Source organism: Polyodon spathula, unplaced genomic scaffold, assembly GCF_017654505.1.
Source record: "Polyodon spathula isolate WHYD16114869_AA unplaced genomic scaffold, ASM1765450v1 scaffolds_3313, whole genome shotgun sequence".
NCBI classification, from domain to species: domain Eukaryota; kingdom Metazoa; phylum Chordata; class Actinopteri; order Acipenseriformes; family Polyodontidae; genus Polyodon; species Polyodon spathula.
The window spans coordinates 3,114-20,303 of NW_024474776.1; the positions used below are offsets into that span (position 1 = coordinate 3,114).

At 35.2% G+C, this 17,190-nt stretch overlaps 1 protein-coding gene, 1 long non-coding RNA gene and 1 pseudogene across 2 annotated transcripts; 1 reads left to right on the forward strand and 2 right to left on the reverse strand.

Annotated features, from left to right (window-relative positions):
* The first annotated feature begins 4,881 nt into the window (after nt 1–4,881).
* On the forward strand, nt 4,882–7,620 carry LOC121311845 (annotated as a pseudogene).
* A 188-nt stretch (nt 7,621–7,808) lies between these two features.
* Nucleotides 7,809–14,248, reverse strand: LOC121311846 (transport and Golgi organization protein 1 homolog). Its single transcript, XM_041244010.1, has 10 exons — nt 14,187–14,248; nt 13,724–13,886; nt 13,398–13,433; nt 13,157–13,224; nt 10,559–10,659; nt 10,289–10,414; nt 9,440–9,538; nt 9,251–9,327; nt 8,610–8,862; nt 7,809–8,207 (listed from the first exon to the last, which is right to left on the reverse strand). The coding sequence occupies exons 1-10, from the start codon at nt 14,246–14,248 to the stop codon at nt 7,855–7,857; spliced, it is 1,338 nt and encodes a 445-aa protein (XP_041099944.1). The 3' UTR covers nt 7,809–7,854.
* Nucleotides 14,249–14,413: 165 nt separating this feature from the next.
* On the reverse strand, nt 14,414–16,660 carry LOC121311844. The gene is made up of 3 exons (XR_005949561.1): nt 16,574–16,660; nt 16,401–16,456; nt 14,414–14,498 (listed from the first exon to the last, which is right to left on the reverse strand). It is a non-coding gene; the product is annotated as an uncharacterized LOC121311844 (long non-coding RNA).
* Between the last annotated feature and the right edge of the window lie 530 nt (nt 16,661–17,190).

Genomic DNA, 17,190 nt, shown 5'->3' on the forward strand with positions numbered 1-17,190 from the left:
TTCCAAAATTTTATATAGAATTCTATAGAGATTTTGTCAACCCCCCTAAAACTATAGAGATTTCACAATTTTCTATAAAACAATTTTCACAAGGGGGATCATTACCAGTCACAGCTGTACCAGGAGGGTGGGGGCTGGAGAGGCAGCTCTGCTCAACCCACAGGGAAGGTGCAAAAGAAAACAAATCAAAAACACAAACTAGTGAACAAACACAAATAATTCTAGTGCCACAGAAATCACGCAAAACAACAAATAAAAGAACTCTGAATCTTGTGAAACACAAATAAACAAAATAAAGTAAGCCACACAAACTCAACCAAACAATTGCTCAGAATAATACTGCACAATAACAGACTACTACTAGTAAATACAGTGTAGGAACAGCTGACACAAGCTGCATTAACAATTAGGGTTAAACTTCATAAATAAAGTGTATTCTATGGTTAAAAGGGTATACAATGTTTAATACAAACTTTAGAACAAATAATAAATACATAACTAGACAAGAGCACAAATTCACAATTGATTGATAAGTAGACAGAGGGGCAGAGAGTGAGGAATCGCAAAGACAGTGGCAGCAGACTTCAAGGATGATCTCAACGCAAACAATTCAGTTTCTATACGACCCACAAAACAAACAATCAATTTTGTCACTTTCATTCTATAAACTCCCGAGCACGTCGCAGCCCTGCCCGTCCTCTCTATATATGACCTCTATATTCTCTATAATATATATATATATATATATATATATATATATATATATATATATATACCAATAGGATTAATCATGTAATTAAATTTCCGTGTTTGTCATTATAAATTATATAGATCATATATTATATAATATATATATATATATATATATATATATATATATATAGAGCAGAAATGACAAACAAGGAAATTAAATTACATGATTAACCAATAGTATAGATCATGCAAGCAGAGAAAATTAACTCAACCAGTTTAATGCGTTTTGTGTTTACATTTGCAACCCACGCATAATCGTCTTCTTATAAATAGAGTAACACACACACACACACACACACACACACACACACACACACACACACACACACACACACACAAATATTAAAAAGTGTATTATCCCACATAATCTACATTATTTTTTGGTTGAAGGGGGTTCGGTGTCAGTATGAAGTGAGAAAGTTGATATTGTTGAAGTGAAAGTTGATATTGTTGCTAGATAAGTCAAAACTTATTTAAAAAAACAAAATAGCAAATAACAGCTTGAAGGTACAGTGTCCATAATAAAACACAATTCCTATGTGTGTCCTACCTGCTTAGCTTTAGCCTTTCATTCATTTTTTTTATTTTCCTCAGACACTTTTAATCTGTAAACAGATCATTTACACAAGTGTTTGATAGCAGGTGTTTCAATTCTATATGTCTAACCCATGCTACCTTTTTCAGCTTTAGTGTGAAATTTATATTGTTATTTTTTAAAAAAAAAAAAAATTTTTTTTTTTATTTATTTTGCTTGGTGGTTATTTTGTTTACCCTGATCCACAGTCCAGTATAGTAATTACAGTGGTTTTTGATTAGGTTATTCTGATCACATTAACTTTTCAAAAGGAACTAATGATACAGACTTGTTGATTAAAAAGAAAACAAAAAACAGTTTTGAAGGGTTATATTCCAGTACAATATACATAGCAATTAGCAAATAGAAACATTTTAGCTACTGGGTGAACACACTGGCTTTTAAGTTTCCATTCAGATAGTCCCAGTGCAGTAAAGCAGTGTGAAAGTAAACCAGACCACATATATATTTTGGGATTCTCTTGTAACTTCTTTTAGGTTTTGAATAGGTTCACAGAACTTCCTTGCTGCATGAGCTGTTTATTGCACAAGGTTTTATTGTTAGAAAAGAGAAGACCAAAACTGGTTACCGTTTTAACCAGTGTGTAAACATTAGCTTTTCATAAATACAAACACAAAACAAAAACACAATTTGTAACTAAGGAGATTTATTTAGTTTACTGTACTACTATACAGAGCAGATATTTCAGATCATATACCTCCCTCTGCTACCATCACAAATATATAACATTTTTAATTGAACTGGCAACGTAGTCGGTATCGTGTGTTGGAAACATGACAGTGATGTTGTACTGTGATGGAGTAATCCACCATAGCTGTCATACGACACTTTATTAATACAAACTGTTTGTGGTTTTTATTTAGATTAGCAAGGCAGCTACAGAAAGAGGTTCAGTCATCCAATTCTTTAGATTTAACAGAAGATCAAAAGGTAGGTTTCTACTTTTGCGGGGGCGCTGTTTCACTGTACAAAACTGAGTATTTTTCATTTGATCAAAGGGAAGAGATCTGATTCGAAAAGCTATTTTCCCCTCTTGATTTGGCAATTACAGCCTTACATTTAATTTATAACTTTTTAATTATTATTTTTTTTTTTTTTTTTTTTTTTACAATATTTGTATCTAATATTCGACTTTTATCATAAATATTAATATGTAATTGCTTTGTCCTGAGACAAAACTCAAAGCTCACTCAGGAAAAGGACGGGACAGATTGAGCAGTAGAGGTAAAAGAGACCTAGGTATAGGGATCGAGCTGACTATAACTAAAAGATTAACAGCAAATAAAGAAGCGGGTTTCGGCGTATAAACGCAATACAGCCTGATTACGCTGCAGGTGGAATTGGGAATGTTCTCTAAGGTAGCGAGGCTGGGGTGCTGTTTTTATTGCAGTTGAACTGGTTTTCTTAGTTCATCGAAATTATTATACTCCTTATTTTGATTATATATATATATATATATATATATATATATATATATATATATATATATATATATATATATATATATATATATATATATATATATATATATATATATATATATATATTTATATATATTATATATATATGTTGTGTGTTTGGACTGATACTTTCCTTGTTTTAGTTTTATTTGCTGAGACGCATTAACGTAAGAGAAGCACTGGCTATTGACTACTTATTTTGTGTCTGGGGCGCCCTCTGGTGTTCTCTGCTTCTCAGTGATATTTCACTTGGATATTTTCTCGGAAGGTTTGTTTTTGCACAGCGGGACCTGTCTGATGGTCTGCTGCTTTGTGGTGATCTTCCGCGATTGCAACTGCACCGCACCCCATAGAATATACAAGGAACACGTTTACTGGAGACGGAGGTTCCTGATTCCACGGCGAGACCCATTTTTATATATGTGTGAACTACTCCTTACCCAGTTCCCTATATTCTTTTCCTCTTCTTACTCTTGTTTTCGTTCCTCTCTATCTTCTCTCCCAGGGGGGCTGCAGTGGTGATTGAGGCTTTGGGAGACTGGCAGCGCAGCAGAAGCAAATCCAGACGAGGCGATGCACTTTCTTGCTCGTGGAGGACTCTAGACTGTGGTTCCTGTTGTCTTGACCATCTTCGATAAAAGCTTTTGCGTGACCTTCGGCTCCGGTTCCATTGTGGGGCTGCTTCCGACTGGCTTTTTAACATCTTTTAGTATTGTTTTAATATTCAGATTTTTCTACCGCAATCAAAGTTCTTTTACTATTTGCCACTTGCGTGCCTCTTTGTTGCGCATCTGGTGTGTGGACCCCAGATTGAAAGGAACCTGCGTTGAGAAAAGAAAGTGTTTAGAAGTAATTGGTACTTACCTGAGTGCGAAGTCTTCTGTGTAGTACTACTAGGGGAAGTATTTCCCAGTGAGTTGGTGCTCACTAGCCAACCACCAGGTGGTGTAGTCCAGGAAGGAGATAGCCAAAGGTGACAGCTACCTGTTACACATGCACTGCTAAGGTTCTTCATATAATACAAACAAGTACACATTTGTAAAGATAAATACAGAATAAGAATCAGGCTACTTTATTTCTGATTACACTACTTGTGTCCCTGTATCTTTTTTTAAACAGTGCTTTGAAGAATAAAAATAAACAAATCTGTTAAATGCTTCCCTGCTTTTACCAGCCAATAAACCTCTGACAGTGAGTGAGGGCAGCCACCAAGTAAACGGATGCATTCCAGTTTCACTGTAACATAGCATAGAAACAGTTCTCGGGGAGATTCAAAGGATCTCCCAGTACAGAGGATGTGCGTACATGCCCTCAAAGAAAATAGACCACAACCCCTAAAACAGCTCTATACATGTATAATTACATCAGTCTTGGGATTTATGTTTTTCTCTCTTTGCAGAAAACATTAGGGAAAGTTGCAACATGCCTTGAATTGCGGAGTGCAGCTTTGGAGGTATGTGTCAGATTAATTTTGACTTTTTTTTTTTAATTTGCAAAATCAGAAGAAACAAATCAGTACAGTCATTGTAGATATAAATACATGATTGTAAATGTATTAGATGTTCCAGCCCTTAGCATATATGCTGTTTTTCACATACAGTGCTTTAGATTAAAGCTGTACCCTTTTACTAGCCACTTCCTGTACTGTAGTAAGACTGAATAATGACTGTCACATAAAACAAGTTTGTTTCCAGTACAGAATGGCATTATTGGGGGTGATGTATGTGATGTATTGTCTTTCTGTTTCCTTTAATGTAGTCCACCCATCCTGAAGAGTTCAAGCTGGAAGATTTGGAAAAACTGGAACCTAGTATGTACTTTTTAAACTGAACTGTATGCAAGTATTACATTACAAAAACAGAGCCAGCATAATAAAAACATTGTAACAAAAAAAATGAAGTTTAAACATTTGGTAAATTGCTATTCATTTTATTTTTTACAACTGCCATATCTTATGATTTAGTGTTTCCAGTTTACAAATGATAATGTTGTCCTATTTAAAAACTCATCTTGGCGTCCTTTTTTGAAATTTCTCTTTTTTTTTAACGCTATTTTAAATGATGCAGCAATACAATGTTGGGGATAGATATTCAGTGGAATCGCACCACCCTAATGGTACAGCAATAGACAGAGTGGCAGCGTGTAACGAGAGTCTCTTTTGGGAGGGTAAGGTGTTCTGACCAGAGTTCTTGGGCAGCTTTTGATTGGAATATTGAAGGTTAACCTGGCATCCTTATTAAGAATTGCCATAGCGATCAGTGTGTTCCCAATTGTTTCTCTACTTCTGATTGACAGGACACAGGTGCAACCGAGACGTGTGATCAATGTATAGATTACTTTATAATGTAGTTTATGTACAGTCAAAAAACCTTAAATTTCATTTTATGTGTCTTCTCTTTATCAACAGTCATTAAATATTCTGACTTTTAGCAAAGATTTTCCTTTTAATGTTCAGCCAGTCCCTGTAAGGTAATTTTAAGATTAGTCACCTGTTTTACATTTGTTTTTAAATATATATTTGTAATACTTTGTTGCATTGCAGGTAAGACTCAAATGAAGTTATTTCTGGCTTATTTATGCACATAACAGAGGTCACTAGTGGAAGTGTACAAAACTCAGTGCAATACAGTGATCCACTGTGGGATCATAGAAAACATACAGGGAAACTTTAAAAGTTGCTATTAAATGCTTACCTGCATCGCTTGCATTCATTATCACTACTTTGATAATGAATTACATAAGTGTACAAACCTGCCCTGACTTTCCCCAAAATCAAAAAGTGTCTAGGGTGCAAAAGTGCATTATGTTTTAGCATCTATAGAAAGACTAGAAAAATCACCAAAACTGACCATTATCATTTGAAAAAGTAACCTCCAGGCACTGGGCTGTTAATCGTTAAAGTAGACTGGATAAGCAAAGTGTGGGCTTTTCATACAGAGGTATAAACTGTATTTATTGCAAAAAATATATAATGCATTTGAATTTTTTTCCTTTTATTTAAAGGAAGATTTTAGCACTTGGTGAGGAAGAGAATTTAGTTACAGGAAGAGGAGGATGCTGGAGCAGGATCACCAGATTCCTTCACCACAAGAGTGCCTGGTAAAATTATTATTATTATTCACAAGGGATCTAAAGTGGCTGTTGTTGAGGTAAGGATTTACTCTAGCTTTAGCATTATTGAAAATACAGTAAAATGGTTGCCTAAAAACTGCTGGGGTCCCCCGAGTGGCTCCCCTGGTAAAAGCACAGCTGTGTGGTGTGCAGGGAGAGTCATACAGCTCAGGTTTGCATCCTGGCTGTGCTGAGTCACCAAAAAAAATTCTTGGACATTCCAAATTGGAGAGAATTATATTTATCAAAAAATGAAACACTGAGACTGCTAAAGATAATTGTTGGAAGGTACTACACAGATATTACAATTTTAACAAATACATTAAACTGCTATTACTATTAGGAACTGGATCCAAGCAATATGTGTAATAGGCTTTCAGAAATCTTAACTGGCATGCATTAAATTGAAGATTGAGAAATACAGTATTGATATCATGTCTGATTTAGTTGCAGTACTAATACTGCTGTGTAATATGTGACTGTTTTGTTTCATGCTGTTTTTGGTTGGTCCTGCACGTAGCTTCATCATTCACTCTCCTAACCTCCTGTTGCACTCATCGGAGCTTTCGAAGGTATAGTAACATTGTTCATATTGTGCTATACATTTTTTTTTTGGAATGCTCTTGCATTGGCTGTTTGTTCTCGTACTGTTTAGTATATTGTTGCAGTACATAATGTAAATACTGTGGAATACATTTGTTTGTCCTTAAACCTAAGAGATGCATGTAATTAATTGCTAAAAAAAAATTCTATTGTGAATATATATTCTAATGCTTTTTGTTGTTTTCAACATTAATTAGTCATTAGGGTTGACATCTTAGTAACCTTGTATTGCTGTGAGGGGCACGAGTAATCTGTAAATAATGACTTTTTGATGCAAACTGTGATTCTATTTGCCTAATGCAAAATGATTTGTTTTCATTGTCAGGCACTTTGTTACCATGGTTACCTTCTGAACCAGAAATGACACTACTTACAATTAATATAGACTAGTTTAGACTCAGATGCTGGACAATGCTTTGATCCCTACATGAGCGTTAGCATGAAGGGTGGCTTTTATTTTTTCTAAATATTTTGGCTTGTGATTCAGAACATACTCTACAATTGTTAGGCTGTTCTAATAAAAGGGTTTATATTAATCAACAATAATACTATTTTATTAGACATTTATAAACAGTCTTAGTTTGTCCGTGTAACAAATGTTAGTTTTTGAAATACTTTTTGATATACAGATTATAATTTTTTTGTTATGCAGATTACACACTTTTTGGTGATTGTAGTTATGAAATTTCAAATTGGACAGGAATACAGGTGCTTGATCAGTCTTGCTCTGACTAGGCACTAAATCCCACTTGGAGGGGTTTGATAGACAACACCTCTGTTGTTTACCATTTAAACCACTTCAACATGAGACCATATTACTATGTTAATAATGTTTACTTGTATTGAAATTAGTTGACACAACCTTCAGTCAGCAACATTTGTAGCTGAACACTATCATTTTGTGATGCTGTTTTAATTTTCAGTAAATAGATATTTTTTCAGACAAATTTGAATGGGATTGATTTGAACCATATGCAAGACACTCCCTTGGTTTCACGAAAGGAAGATACATACATTCATTTTAACGTGGACATAGAAATTCAAAAACTTCTGGAAAAACTACCTAAAGGTTTGTTCCCTATCTTGCCACTTGACTGAAGTTATTTCGATGTTGACCTATTGTTGCATTGAAATATGTATTGCACAGTAATAGGCCACACAGAAGTGATCTATGTTTTCATTTAACATTTGCTTGAATTCCAAACACAGTTTGACAAGACATCAGTATAATAATGAATTTATTTTTTACTATTGTACAGAATTTAAAAATAAAAGAACAGAAACAGTTTTTTGCTCTGCTTAGTTGAATAAAATACCACCATTAGGTGAAATTTATGGCCCATTCTGTGAATTTGAGAAGTCTCCGGGTTGCATCTGTTGTGGTGGCAAACTAGGGCCTGGAGGATAGTCCCTTGGGCTCATCTGTTGTGGTACTGGGGGGCCTGCTTTGAAGTCTCTGGGACCCATCTGTGGTGGTGGACCTTGTGGGCCTGGATAGTCTCTCATGCCTGGTGGAGGAACAGTCCCAGGAAGCATGTTTTTGGGTGGAAAGGGATAGTCCCAAGGTCCATGTGGTGGTGGAAAACCAGAGGGCAAGTCTCTCATTCCAGGTGCAAAATCCCTTAAGCCAAATGGAGGGGGAGGTCCTGGCCAATAGTCTCTGTGCGGTGGAGGTGGTCCACAACCTAGAGATATTTAAAAAAAAAAAAAAAAAAAAAAAAAAAAAAAAAAAAAAAAAAAATTTTAGGATTTTGTGATGCAAAGATACTGAGATTAAATATACTGTTATAAAATTGTTTATAATGCTTATGGACTTTCAAAGTTGGGGTTATACCATTTATATTCCCTGGCACTTTTCCAAAAAGGATTTTATTTATTTATTTATTTATTTTTTACCACGAGACAGATCACACTAAGAAATGGCAACTGACGGGTGAAACTGATCCTTGATGAACTAAAATTCACCTACAGTTTATAAAGCCCTGGTACAAATAATTAGCCATGACTGAGATATTCCAGTTACAAAAAACATTGCCTAATTAATCACATGAATAAATGTGGTATACAAAAAATGCTTAAAGTATTACCACTCCAGGGCGGAGCAGGTCCATATAGCATGCGACCATAGGGTCCTCTAACTGGATGTGGAGGTCTGTAGCGAGGGCCTGGGACAGGTAGAGGATGCCCAGCGAAGGGCAGAGGGCCATATCCGTTGGGAGGTCTGGTCATTGGTGGAGGGGCAAATCCTTTTGATGGTGGTGGATGTGCAGGACCGGTCACTGGTGAATTCATGATCGGAGCCCCTGGAAATGATGGTGCATCTTCAGCTTTAGAGTTCATCTAAAAAAATGAATTAAAAAAAATCAATTACTTGGCTTAATTTAAACAAAGCAGGTGCACTTGGGAAAAGCTGTTGAACCATGCCCTCTTCCGTTAGTGATGTATGTTATAATCCACATTTCTGGTGTGCTCCCCATATAAATACATACATTTTTATAAAGCATATCAGTCCCCACAATTAGTTACATACACCATGCAACCCTGCTCTGTATACTCACAGTAGCTGGTTCTTTTGGTGGGGAAGAAGATAAAGCCTGAGGTTCAACAGGGATTTGCTTTTGAACAGAAGAGGAAAAAGTGAATGAAGAAAGAAAAAATACAGGACAGAGATACAAGAAGAGACAACTTATGTTGTATTACTAGTTATCAAACCATCTCGCTGACTTACCGAGTCATCCAATGGAATGCTAGGCGAGGAAGTCCTTGGGCCACTAGAAATCAATGGTGGGGCACATACTCCAACATCTAGAACATAAATAAAATGTACTTATGAGTTAGTTACAATTCAGGCCAACATAATACAGTTCTCTGTAAAATAAATCAATAAAAAAAAGCATAGTATCTTGCATGAGCATACCTGCTCTGAATGGAGGTGGAAGTCCACGTTCAGGGCCAGAAAATCGTGTGGAAGTTTCAGGTGGGGGTCTTCTTGGACCAAATTGACCATCCATGTGACCTGTGAAAGGAATTAAATGTTAACATAATGCAAGATGGATTCTTTTAACAAAATGTACGTGACAAAAACAATTTTGCCACAGAAAAATGTCAAGTTTAAAATGAACACATTTTAAAGTGAATTTAAAATAGTTTTAGGACTTCTTGGACAGTATGTCATTTTAAAATGATATACATCTACATATCTGAATTGTGAATTAAGTATTTCATTGAGCAATGTTTTGATTTGGAGGAAATTAGCATTTATTTTCAACAAACTTGTTGGGGTGGGACCAGGTGAATACATTTTTGAAAATGACACAATATACCCTGCAGGTGTGCAAAAAAAAAAAAAAAAAAAAATCCTTTTGGGAAGAGGTTGCAACCTTACTTTTTTGGTTTAGAAAATAAAATGAGCAAGTGCTGTACGTATATGAAGATTAGAAGCAGGGGTTACAGTACCGCACGATCTGTGTTTGGAACGTGAACAGTAGATCAGCAGCAGGTAGGAAGTGTTCAAACAATTTGTTAGATAATTATAAATACAGTCATTGCAGTGAGTATGTCTCAAACTTGAATAATGGTTGTCTTAGAATCCTTCTGCCTATCATTTGGCATCTCCAACTGAAAAACTGAATTGCTCTTAACATATACAGTTGTGTATACAGAGAAGCATCTCTACAATGTATTCAATTATTTGGAAGAAAAAAGTAGTTTTAAAAAGTTTTTATGGTAAGGGTTACAATTCTACTGGTTAGACTACCTGACTTACCGAAGGGTTCTCTTCTACCCACAGGAGCAGAAGGAGGGTGCCCAGGGCCCTCAATCATTGGTGGGTGGGAAGGGTCACCTCCACTCACAGGAGGTGGGCCGTAGCAGTTGTTATGGTTCAGTGTGCCTGGTTTTAAAAAGAAAATACAATTACCATATCATATGATCAAGGTGATATGAACCTAAAAACACAAAGGGAAAAATATTAGTTTTAAAAAAATAACGCTGGTCTCATTAGTGAAAATGTGAAAATGTAACAACCCAATCTTACCTCTATGTGGTGGTGGGATCTGTCTATCTGGGCGGCCAGGGGTTGATTTAATTAGGGAAGTTCTTTGGATTTCTTTGAGTTTATCATTAACTTCAACAAGTCTGGGGAAAATAGAAAGAATGATTCACTAGCCATAATTTCAAATACACTTATTTCCTAGAAATAATAATAGAAATGCAAAAGAATGCATTACACATGGATTGAACTTACAACAAATATGCCTGCTAACCAGTATTTTATTATTATTTATTTTTTTAAACCGGATGATACCAATAGTTGAACTTGACAGCTGTGTAAAGTGATAATGAGAATGTGCAATCACTCCTTGTTGCATTCCCAGAAGGGACCAGGTCCAGAACTTGCAGTGTATTTAACAAAAATATTTTCTTCAAAAAGCAGACTTCTGTGTTATTAGCACATAAACCTCAATATAATCAGTGCAAAAACAAAAAACAGAAACAAAGTGGAATGAACCTTATGCTCATAGAGAAAGAAGCCTAAGCAATTTAATTACAGTTCACTATTAGTGCAGAGTTTTCAATTAATTTTAAGGCACGTGGCACTTAGAAGGTAGTAAGGGACACCGATGGAGGAAGTGTGTATATTTTTGAAAAAAATGATTATAATGGTTCATTCTGGCGCAATTTTGGATAGTTTAAGTATGTGCTAGACTAGTAGTGGTCTGCTTGCAGTGTCTGACAAAGTACTCCATTAGTGCAATGAAAGAGCTTTATTTCAGCACTGCTCACAGCAAGACAAGATCAACAAATTGACTTTGGAGTATCAAGACCCCTGCAGTACAAGACTGGCTGAAAATGTGTGTGGAATTGGGGACTGCAACTTTTATGATCCGACAGCATGTATTGTAATCAGAAGACCTGTCTGTTACATTTTTTTTTTTTTTTTACTGAAAAACAAAACTACGAAGTTCAAATTGCAGCATGTTCATTCTGCTATTTTCAATAGTAAATACACCACAGCAAGCACAGTGACATATTTTAGATATTTGTAATAGCACAATGTGGAGAGCTAAATTTAGTGAATTACAGTATTCTGAAAACCCTGTTAGTGTATGCTTTTTATGACAAAATGTATGCAAGTATCAGTTTAGTAGATGCTAGGTATTTGCTATGGTATGAATTTTTGGTATTGACTAGGAAGTGAGGTATTTTACACCTATTACACTTTTGTTTTAAATCACAAAGCAATTCATTCTGTTTTGAGGATTACTCGATACACAATGAATTACTTTGATAAGATTTCCCTCTGGTGTGGAACGGTAGAAGATGACACTCTCCCTAGGGCAGTGGTTCTCAAACGTATTTTTCGCGGACCACTGGATGATTTTTTATTTATTTATTTTTTTAAATCTCGACGGACCACACAATAAACCGTATAGCTTACTGAAAAATAAGCGCACAGGAAAATATCACTAATATTAAAAGAACCGTTTGCCTTCCTTTGTTTTAATGTGCTGGGTGGGCCTGTTTCTGTGGGCAAAGTTATTTTAAAATTGGGGTTTTTAAAAAAAGTTTTTACTTTACTTTTAATAACACAGATTTACTGAGAAAAAAAAAAAAAAAAAAAAAAGATTCTATGCTTCAGTGTGTAATTCTGCTGGTCTAGAGTAGGCTATTAAATTGTGTTATGTTAGCCTCCATACTGGTCTCATTGCTCCGTAAACAGTGCCAGCATAAACCGCAATGATAGCCTGTTAGTGATCAAGTGTTTAAAAATGCCATTAATGTGTTTTTGTAATGTGAAATAGTCAACTTTTCCTTTGCCTCCTTTTCTGTATCTTTTCATTATCAACAAAAATACATGATTGGCATTTTTAAATGCTTGGTCACTAACAAGGTTAATGGGTTATGTCAGCTCTGTTCACACAGAGATTGAGACCAGCACGGAGGCTTCATTCACTTTAATTACAATAAATGGAAACATTGAAAACCTCCAGTTTAATGTTTACAACAAATAGAACCTTGTTTGGGAAGAACTATTTTCCTCCAAAGTGGAAGGATATATAACAAATCTTTCCTTTTTTTTTATTGTATCCGTTTTATAAGCGTGATAACACACTCCAGGAATTGTGCGCTGTGTTGCATTAACAGCTTTGTTAGCTGAAGGCACTCAGCTTCACTTCATGCCTCCAACCCAAATACTGCCTTAAGTCAATGTGATGCAGCGCACGCCCTGTCATGTGTTATCCCTCACTTTACAAATTGCTGTGTGAAGTGCACACGAGCACAATGCACGAAAACTACCTCGTAAAGAATACATTTTAGACACTCCAAAACAATATATGATGGAGAGTTTAGACCTTTTTTTTAACTTTGGATATATTCTCCATGTATGCATTCTCTTCCTACTTCTGTAGCTGACTTTTTAAGGTCTACCATTTTGGGTTTGCAGTGGGATCTAAACTATGCTGCCGCTTCCTTTCAGTAATTATGTAAGCTTTCAAAGGACCAACTGAAGGGGGCCACCAGTGGTCCGTGGACCATAGATTGTGAACCACTGCTTTAGGGTATTACGTTTAGTGTGAAACGATATTACAAACACACAGAATTCCCAAAATTCAATTTGGATGCAACTCACTTTTGTCTTAGGTTTGAAGTTTCTCTCTTCTCTTCCACTAAAGTCCTTTCAGCAGCTCGTGCATTAAGCTGTTGAAAATAAAGTCAAAATGGTTAGTATTACGCCATTTTACCATTAAGAAATATTAATTAAAATGAAATTACAAACGTTTTTTCAAGTATTTTTCAATTATTTCTAGTCATAGCGTTTGTCTAAATTAAGCACTTGTGTTTAATATATATGGATGGCATTTAACACTTACCCAGTTTTCATGTGCTTTCTTTTCATAAGATGCAATCTTAAAAAAATAAAAATAAAAAAATAAATTGGTAAGCCAGTCAAAAAAACATAGATAAATTGCAAGCAATAGGTCAAAAGCAAGTAAACCACAATTCATTTCAATTAGCCTTTTTTTTTTTTTTTTTACAGATTACCAATAAAAATGTGTATTTCTCAGAAATACATTGGACAACAAGTGACCATTTTAGCTACATAATAGAATTGTATCCCGAGTTGGATCTGTACAACTGTCAAGAAAAAAACTAAACAAACAAAAAAAAAAAAACACACCTTCTGAAACAAACATACCTGAATTTTATAAAAGCGGTCTGTTTTTTGTAATTCCTCCCTGATTTCTTGAATTCTTTGCTTGTAAATCTTTAATTCCTCTCGTGCTTGCACAGCCTTGCTATCGACTTCAGACAGTTTCTGCTCCTTTTCACGACGCTCATACTCTTCCTGTGTTAGTTTTCTGTAAAGAAGCAAGCATTCTCCTATCATTCCCTTTTAAGTGTTGCAAATATTATACAAATCTGTAGTTATCCCATTACATACTGTTTAAGTGTCTGTAGTCCTTTTTAAATGTAACAAACTGAGGCTGACGTTAAACCGTACAGGGCCCTATTTACTGTATTAAACGACTGTGATGCAGTTTAAACAAATCAAGGCTATTCCTCAAGGGGGTCAAATATAATTTGAAACAGTTAGGCAATGAATTGAACCACTGTCCTCTCCCAACAATTTACCAGCAGACAGCTGCTTGAATACTCACTGCTGGAGTGCATTCTCTTTCTGTTGGTACAACTTATCCATGATGTCCAGTTTCTGTTGCATGGTCTTGAATTCAATTTCGAGACGGGACTTCTCGCTGTTCAAAGAAGCATGACCATGCTCCAGCTTTTGTATTTGCTCTGAAAAACAGTCTGGATTTAAATACTATTCTAGAATGGGTTTAGAGTAGAAACATTCAGCATGAACAAATATACAAGCTACCTTCCAGTTGGTGTCTGGAATTTTCTTCAGCCAGTAGTTTTGCCTTATATCGGTCTCGTTCTCCTTCAACAATTGTCAGAGTTGTCTTTATCTATATAAAAAAGATAAATGTAAAAAAAAAAAAAAATCACATGTATTATGAAACAGCCATAGATTACAGCTGGAATCCTAATTATAAAACAATTAGCACAAATCTTATACTATCTAACCTCAGGAAGTCAAATATTTTGATTGTGAAACTATGTTAGGTGTAACACTTGAATAATACTAATAATAATAATAATAATAATAATAATAATAATAATAATAATAATAATAATAATAATAATAATAATAATAATTTCTGCCCTGATCATATTCAAACTTCAGTTTCCAACGATTCCAATACAGTGTTAGTACGTTTACACTTACAACTTCCTGGCTCAGAGTCGATCAGCTTAGAAGATTATCATTTGAGCCACCTGTTTACACTTGAGCACAGGCCTGAGACGGTTTTGGCCCAGTCTGCGCAGGCATAACCCCTGAACTGTAATGCGTGCCTGATGACGTCATATCAAATCACCCCTTTTTCCCCTATGTGACTTTCAATTGTGTCCATTCTCCCCCAGCACTCAAGGTTATTTACCACATACTAACAATGCATCATGGTACTGTTGATGATACTATTTAAAATACAGATCAAAATATGTCCTTGTAGGGGGTGAACACAGTCCTTTGTTTAAAAGTAAAGTGCTTCTGGACCTGAAGCTAGTGCTTTATATATACATATCTAGGGTTATCAGATTTCCAGAAAAAAAAAAAACGAGGACTATATTTCTTTCTTCAATTCACGGACGCCATAGCAACTCTGAAGCTGTTAAAATAACAGTATATAACAGCACAATCATAATTTAAGTACCAAATTAAACACAGTGCATTTATTGCAGATCATAACAACTTGAATTAAAACACAGCGCATAAGATTGTTTATTTTATATTGAATGGCGCCAACTCACCCAACAAATCACTCTGCAGTTAAAACTCGCTGAACACATCGATACAGTTTTGTACTTAAAACAAATGTGAATACAACAGCAAACTGGGAAGATTTAACAATTGTACTGTTTCTGACTGGGACAAAAAATGAAGGCTAAAACACTTACAATGACACATTTAAAACATAAAGCCTGCACATTTAAATTGATTAAAACGTCCACAAGCTTGCAGCTTTATTTTTCAAATTGTATAACTGTTAGTGCTGTGGTGTACATAATTAAACAAGCACTACCTGCAGAAAAGCACAGTGCTTTTAAACAAAAGACTGTATCCACTGTGTGAAGGAAACCTTTCATTTTCTTAGCAACTTTACTGTAATGACTTGCTTAATTCTAGTTGGATACCCATAAAAACCAAACATTTCTTCATATTGATAGGTATCAAAATACGATCACAGGCTACGTTTGTAGATGTGTGAAAAGTATTATTTCTAACTAAGTTTTATGGCAAGTAGGCTTGTTTCACTTTTATCCCACATGAATTATAAAATGTTTTTTCACATTATAAAACTCTCTCAGCATTCTGTCAAATACAGTTTTGGTTGTTGTCAGAGTAACAATGCAAACTTCCTGTTGCTGTTGTCTGTGCCTGTTTGATGTTGACAGTGGGGGCGTTGCCCATGAGTGTATGGGGACCACTGCATTCATAGTAAACCAAAAAACAGACCATTACAAAAAAGAAAAAAAAAAGACCCAAGCCGTCTCAGTCAGTCTGAAAGTGGCTCGTGTAAACCGGGGATGTGTGTTGTCCACAGCAAATAGTGAACCAATAATATGTAACTGTAGATACAAACCTTTGGTCAAAAAAATGGCAACATAAGAAGTGCATCCTTAACTAGACAATGTATAGTAAGTTACTGTACAAAATGTATCTGGTTTATTTTGCTAGAATACATCAATACTAAAGAGACAATTGAGTAGTAGACATTTATTGGTCAATGAAAGAAAGTCAGACTTACCCGTGACACGTCCGTCATCTGTTTTATCTTGTTCTTCATGGCATCATTCTTTTTACCTGAAAGTAATCTTGATTTAAAATTGTGCATATTGTAAAACACTAATTTACTACATAAATTAGACATGTTTTTACAATATAGACCTATAGGAATGTTAACATAGTCAAACAAATCACCTTGAGTTTCTTCATTGGACTTGGCATCTCCTTTCTGCAACTCCACAGTCTCACATTTAGCTTCGGTTTCAAGCTGTCTTAACTCAGTAATGCAATCAGACAAAACCTACAAAAATAAAATATACAACTTAACAGCCGCAAACACACAATGTAAGCACTGGAATATGCAAGATGCTGTATGGAAGTACCATACATAAACTACCCTTGAACAAGAGTCACTGGAGAGGGTAAGAGGAGTGCTGCATTTTTATACTTAATTTTCATTCAGCAGTATTATTTTTACAGTTTCCATACACTTTCCACCTATAAACCTCGAAAAACATTTGCGTCATACACCAATACATTTATTCAACCACAAATGTAATTTACACTGGCACATTTGTAATAAGATGAAAGTAACTGTCAGCACAAGGAGGTGCCCATTAAATTCACCCATATTTTTTTACTAAAAAAGAAACTTCCTGTTAATTAGACAAATGGTTCATGGCAACGTCTTTATTCATTTATTTTGTGACAGATGGGTGGCATTTCTTTTTACAAGTATTAAATCTATCAGTGTTGAGGCTTTATTTACCTCATGTGGAATAGCTCCTATTCAAGTCATTTTAAACAAATAC

Bases quoted from the DNA above. Each gene is read 5' to 3' on its own strand.
- LOC121311846 (XM_041244010.1), bottom strand. From the start codon at position 14,248: ATGCAACAGAAACTGGACATCATGGATAAGTTGTACCAACAGAAAGAG. The intron at 13,434-13,723 runs GTATGTTTGTTT...TATTTTTTTAAG, and splicing joins ACCGCTTTTATAAAATTCAG to ATTGCATCTTATGAAAAGAA. The intron at 10,660-13,156 runs GTGAGTTGCATC...TATTTTCCCCAG, and splicing joins ACTTCAAACCTAAGACAAAA to ACTTGTTGAAGTTAATGATA.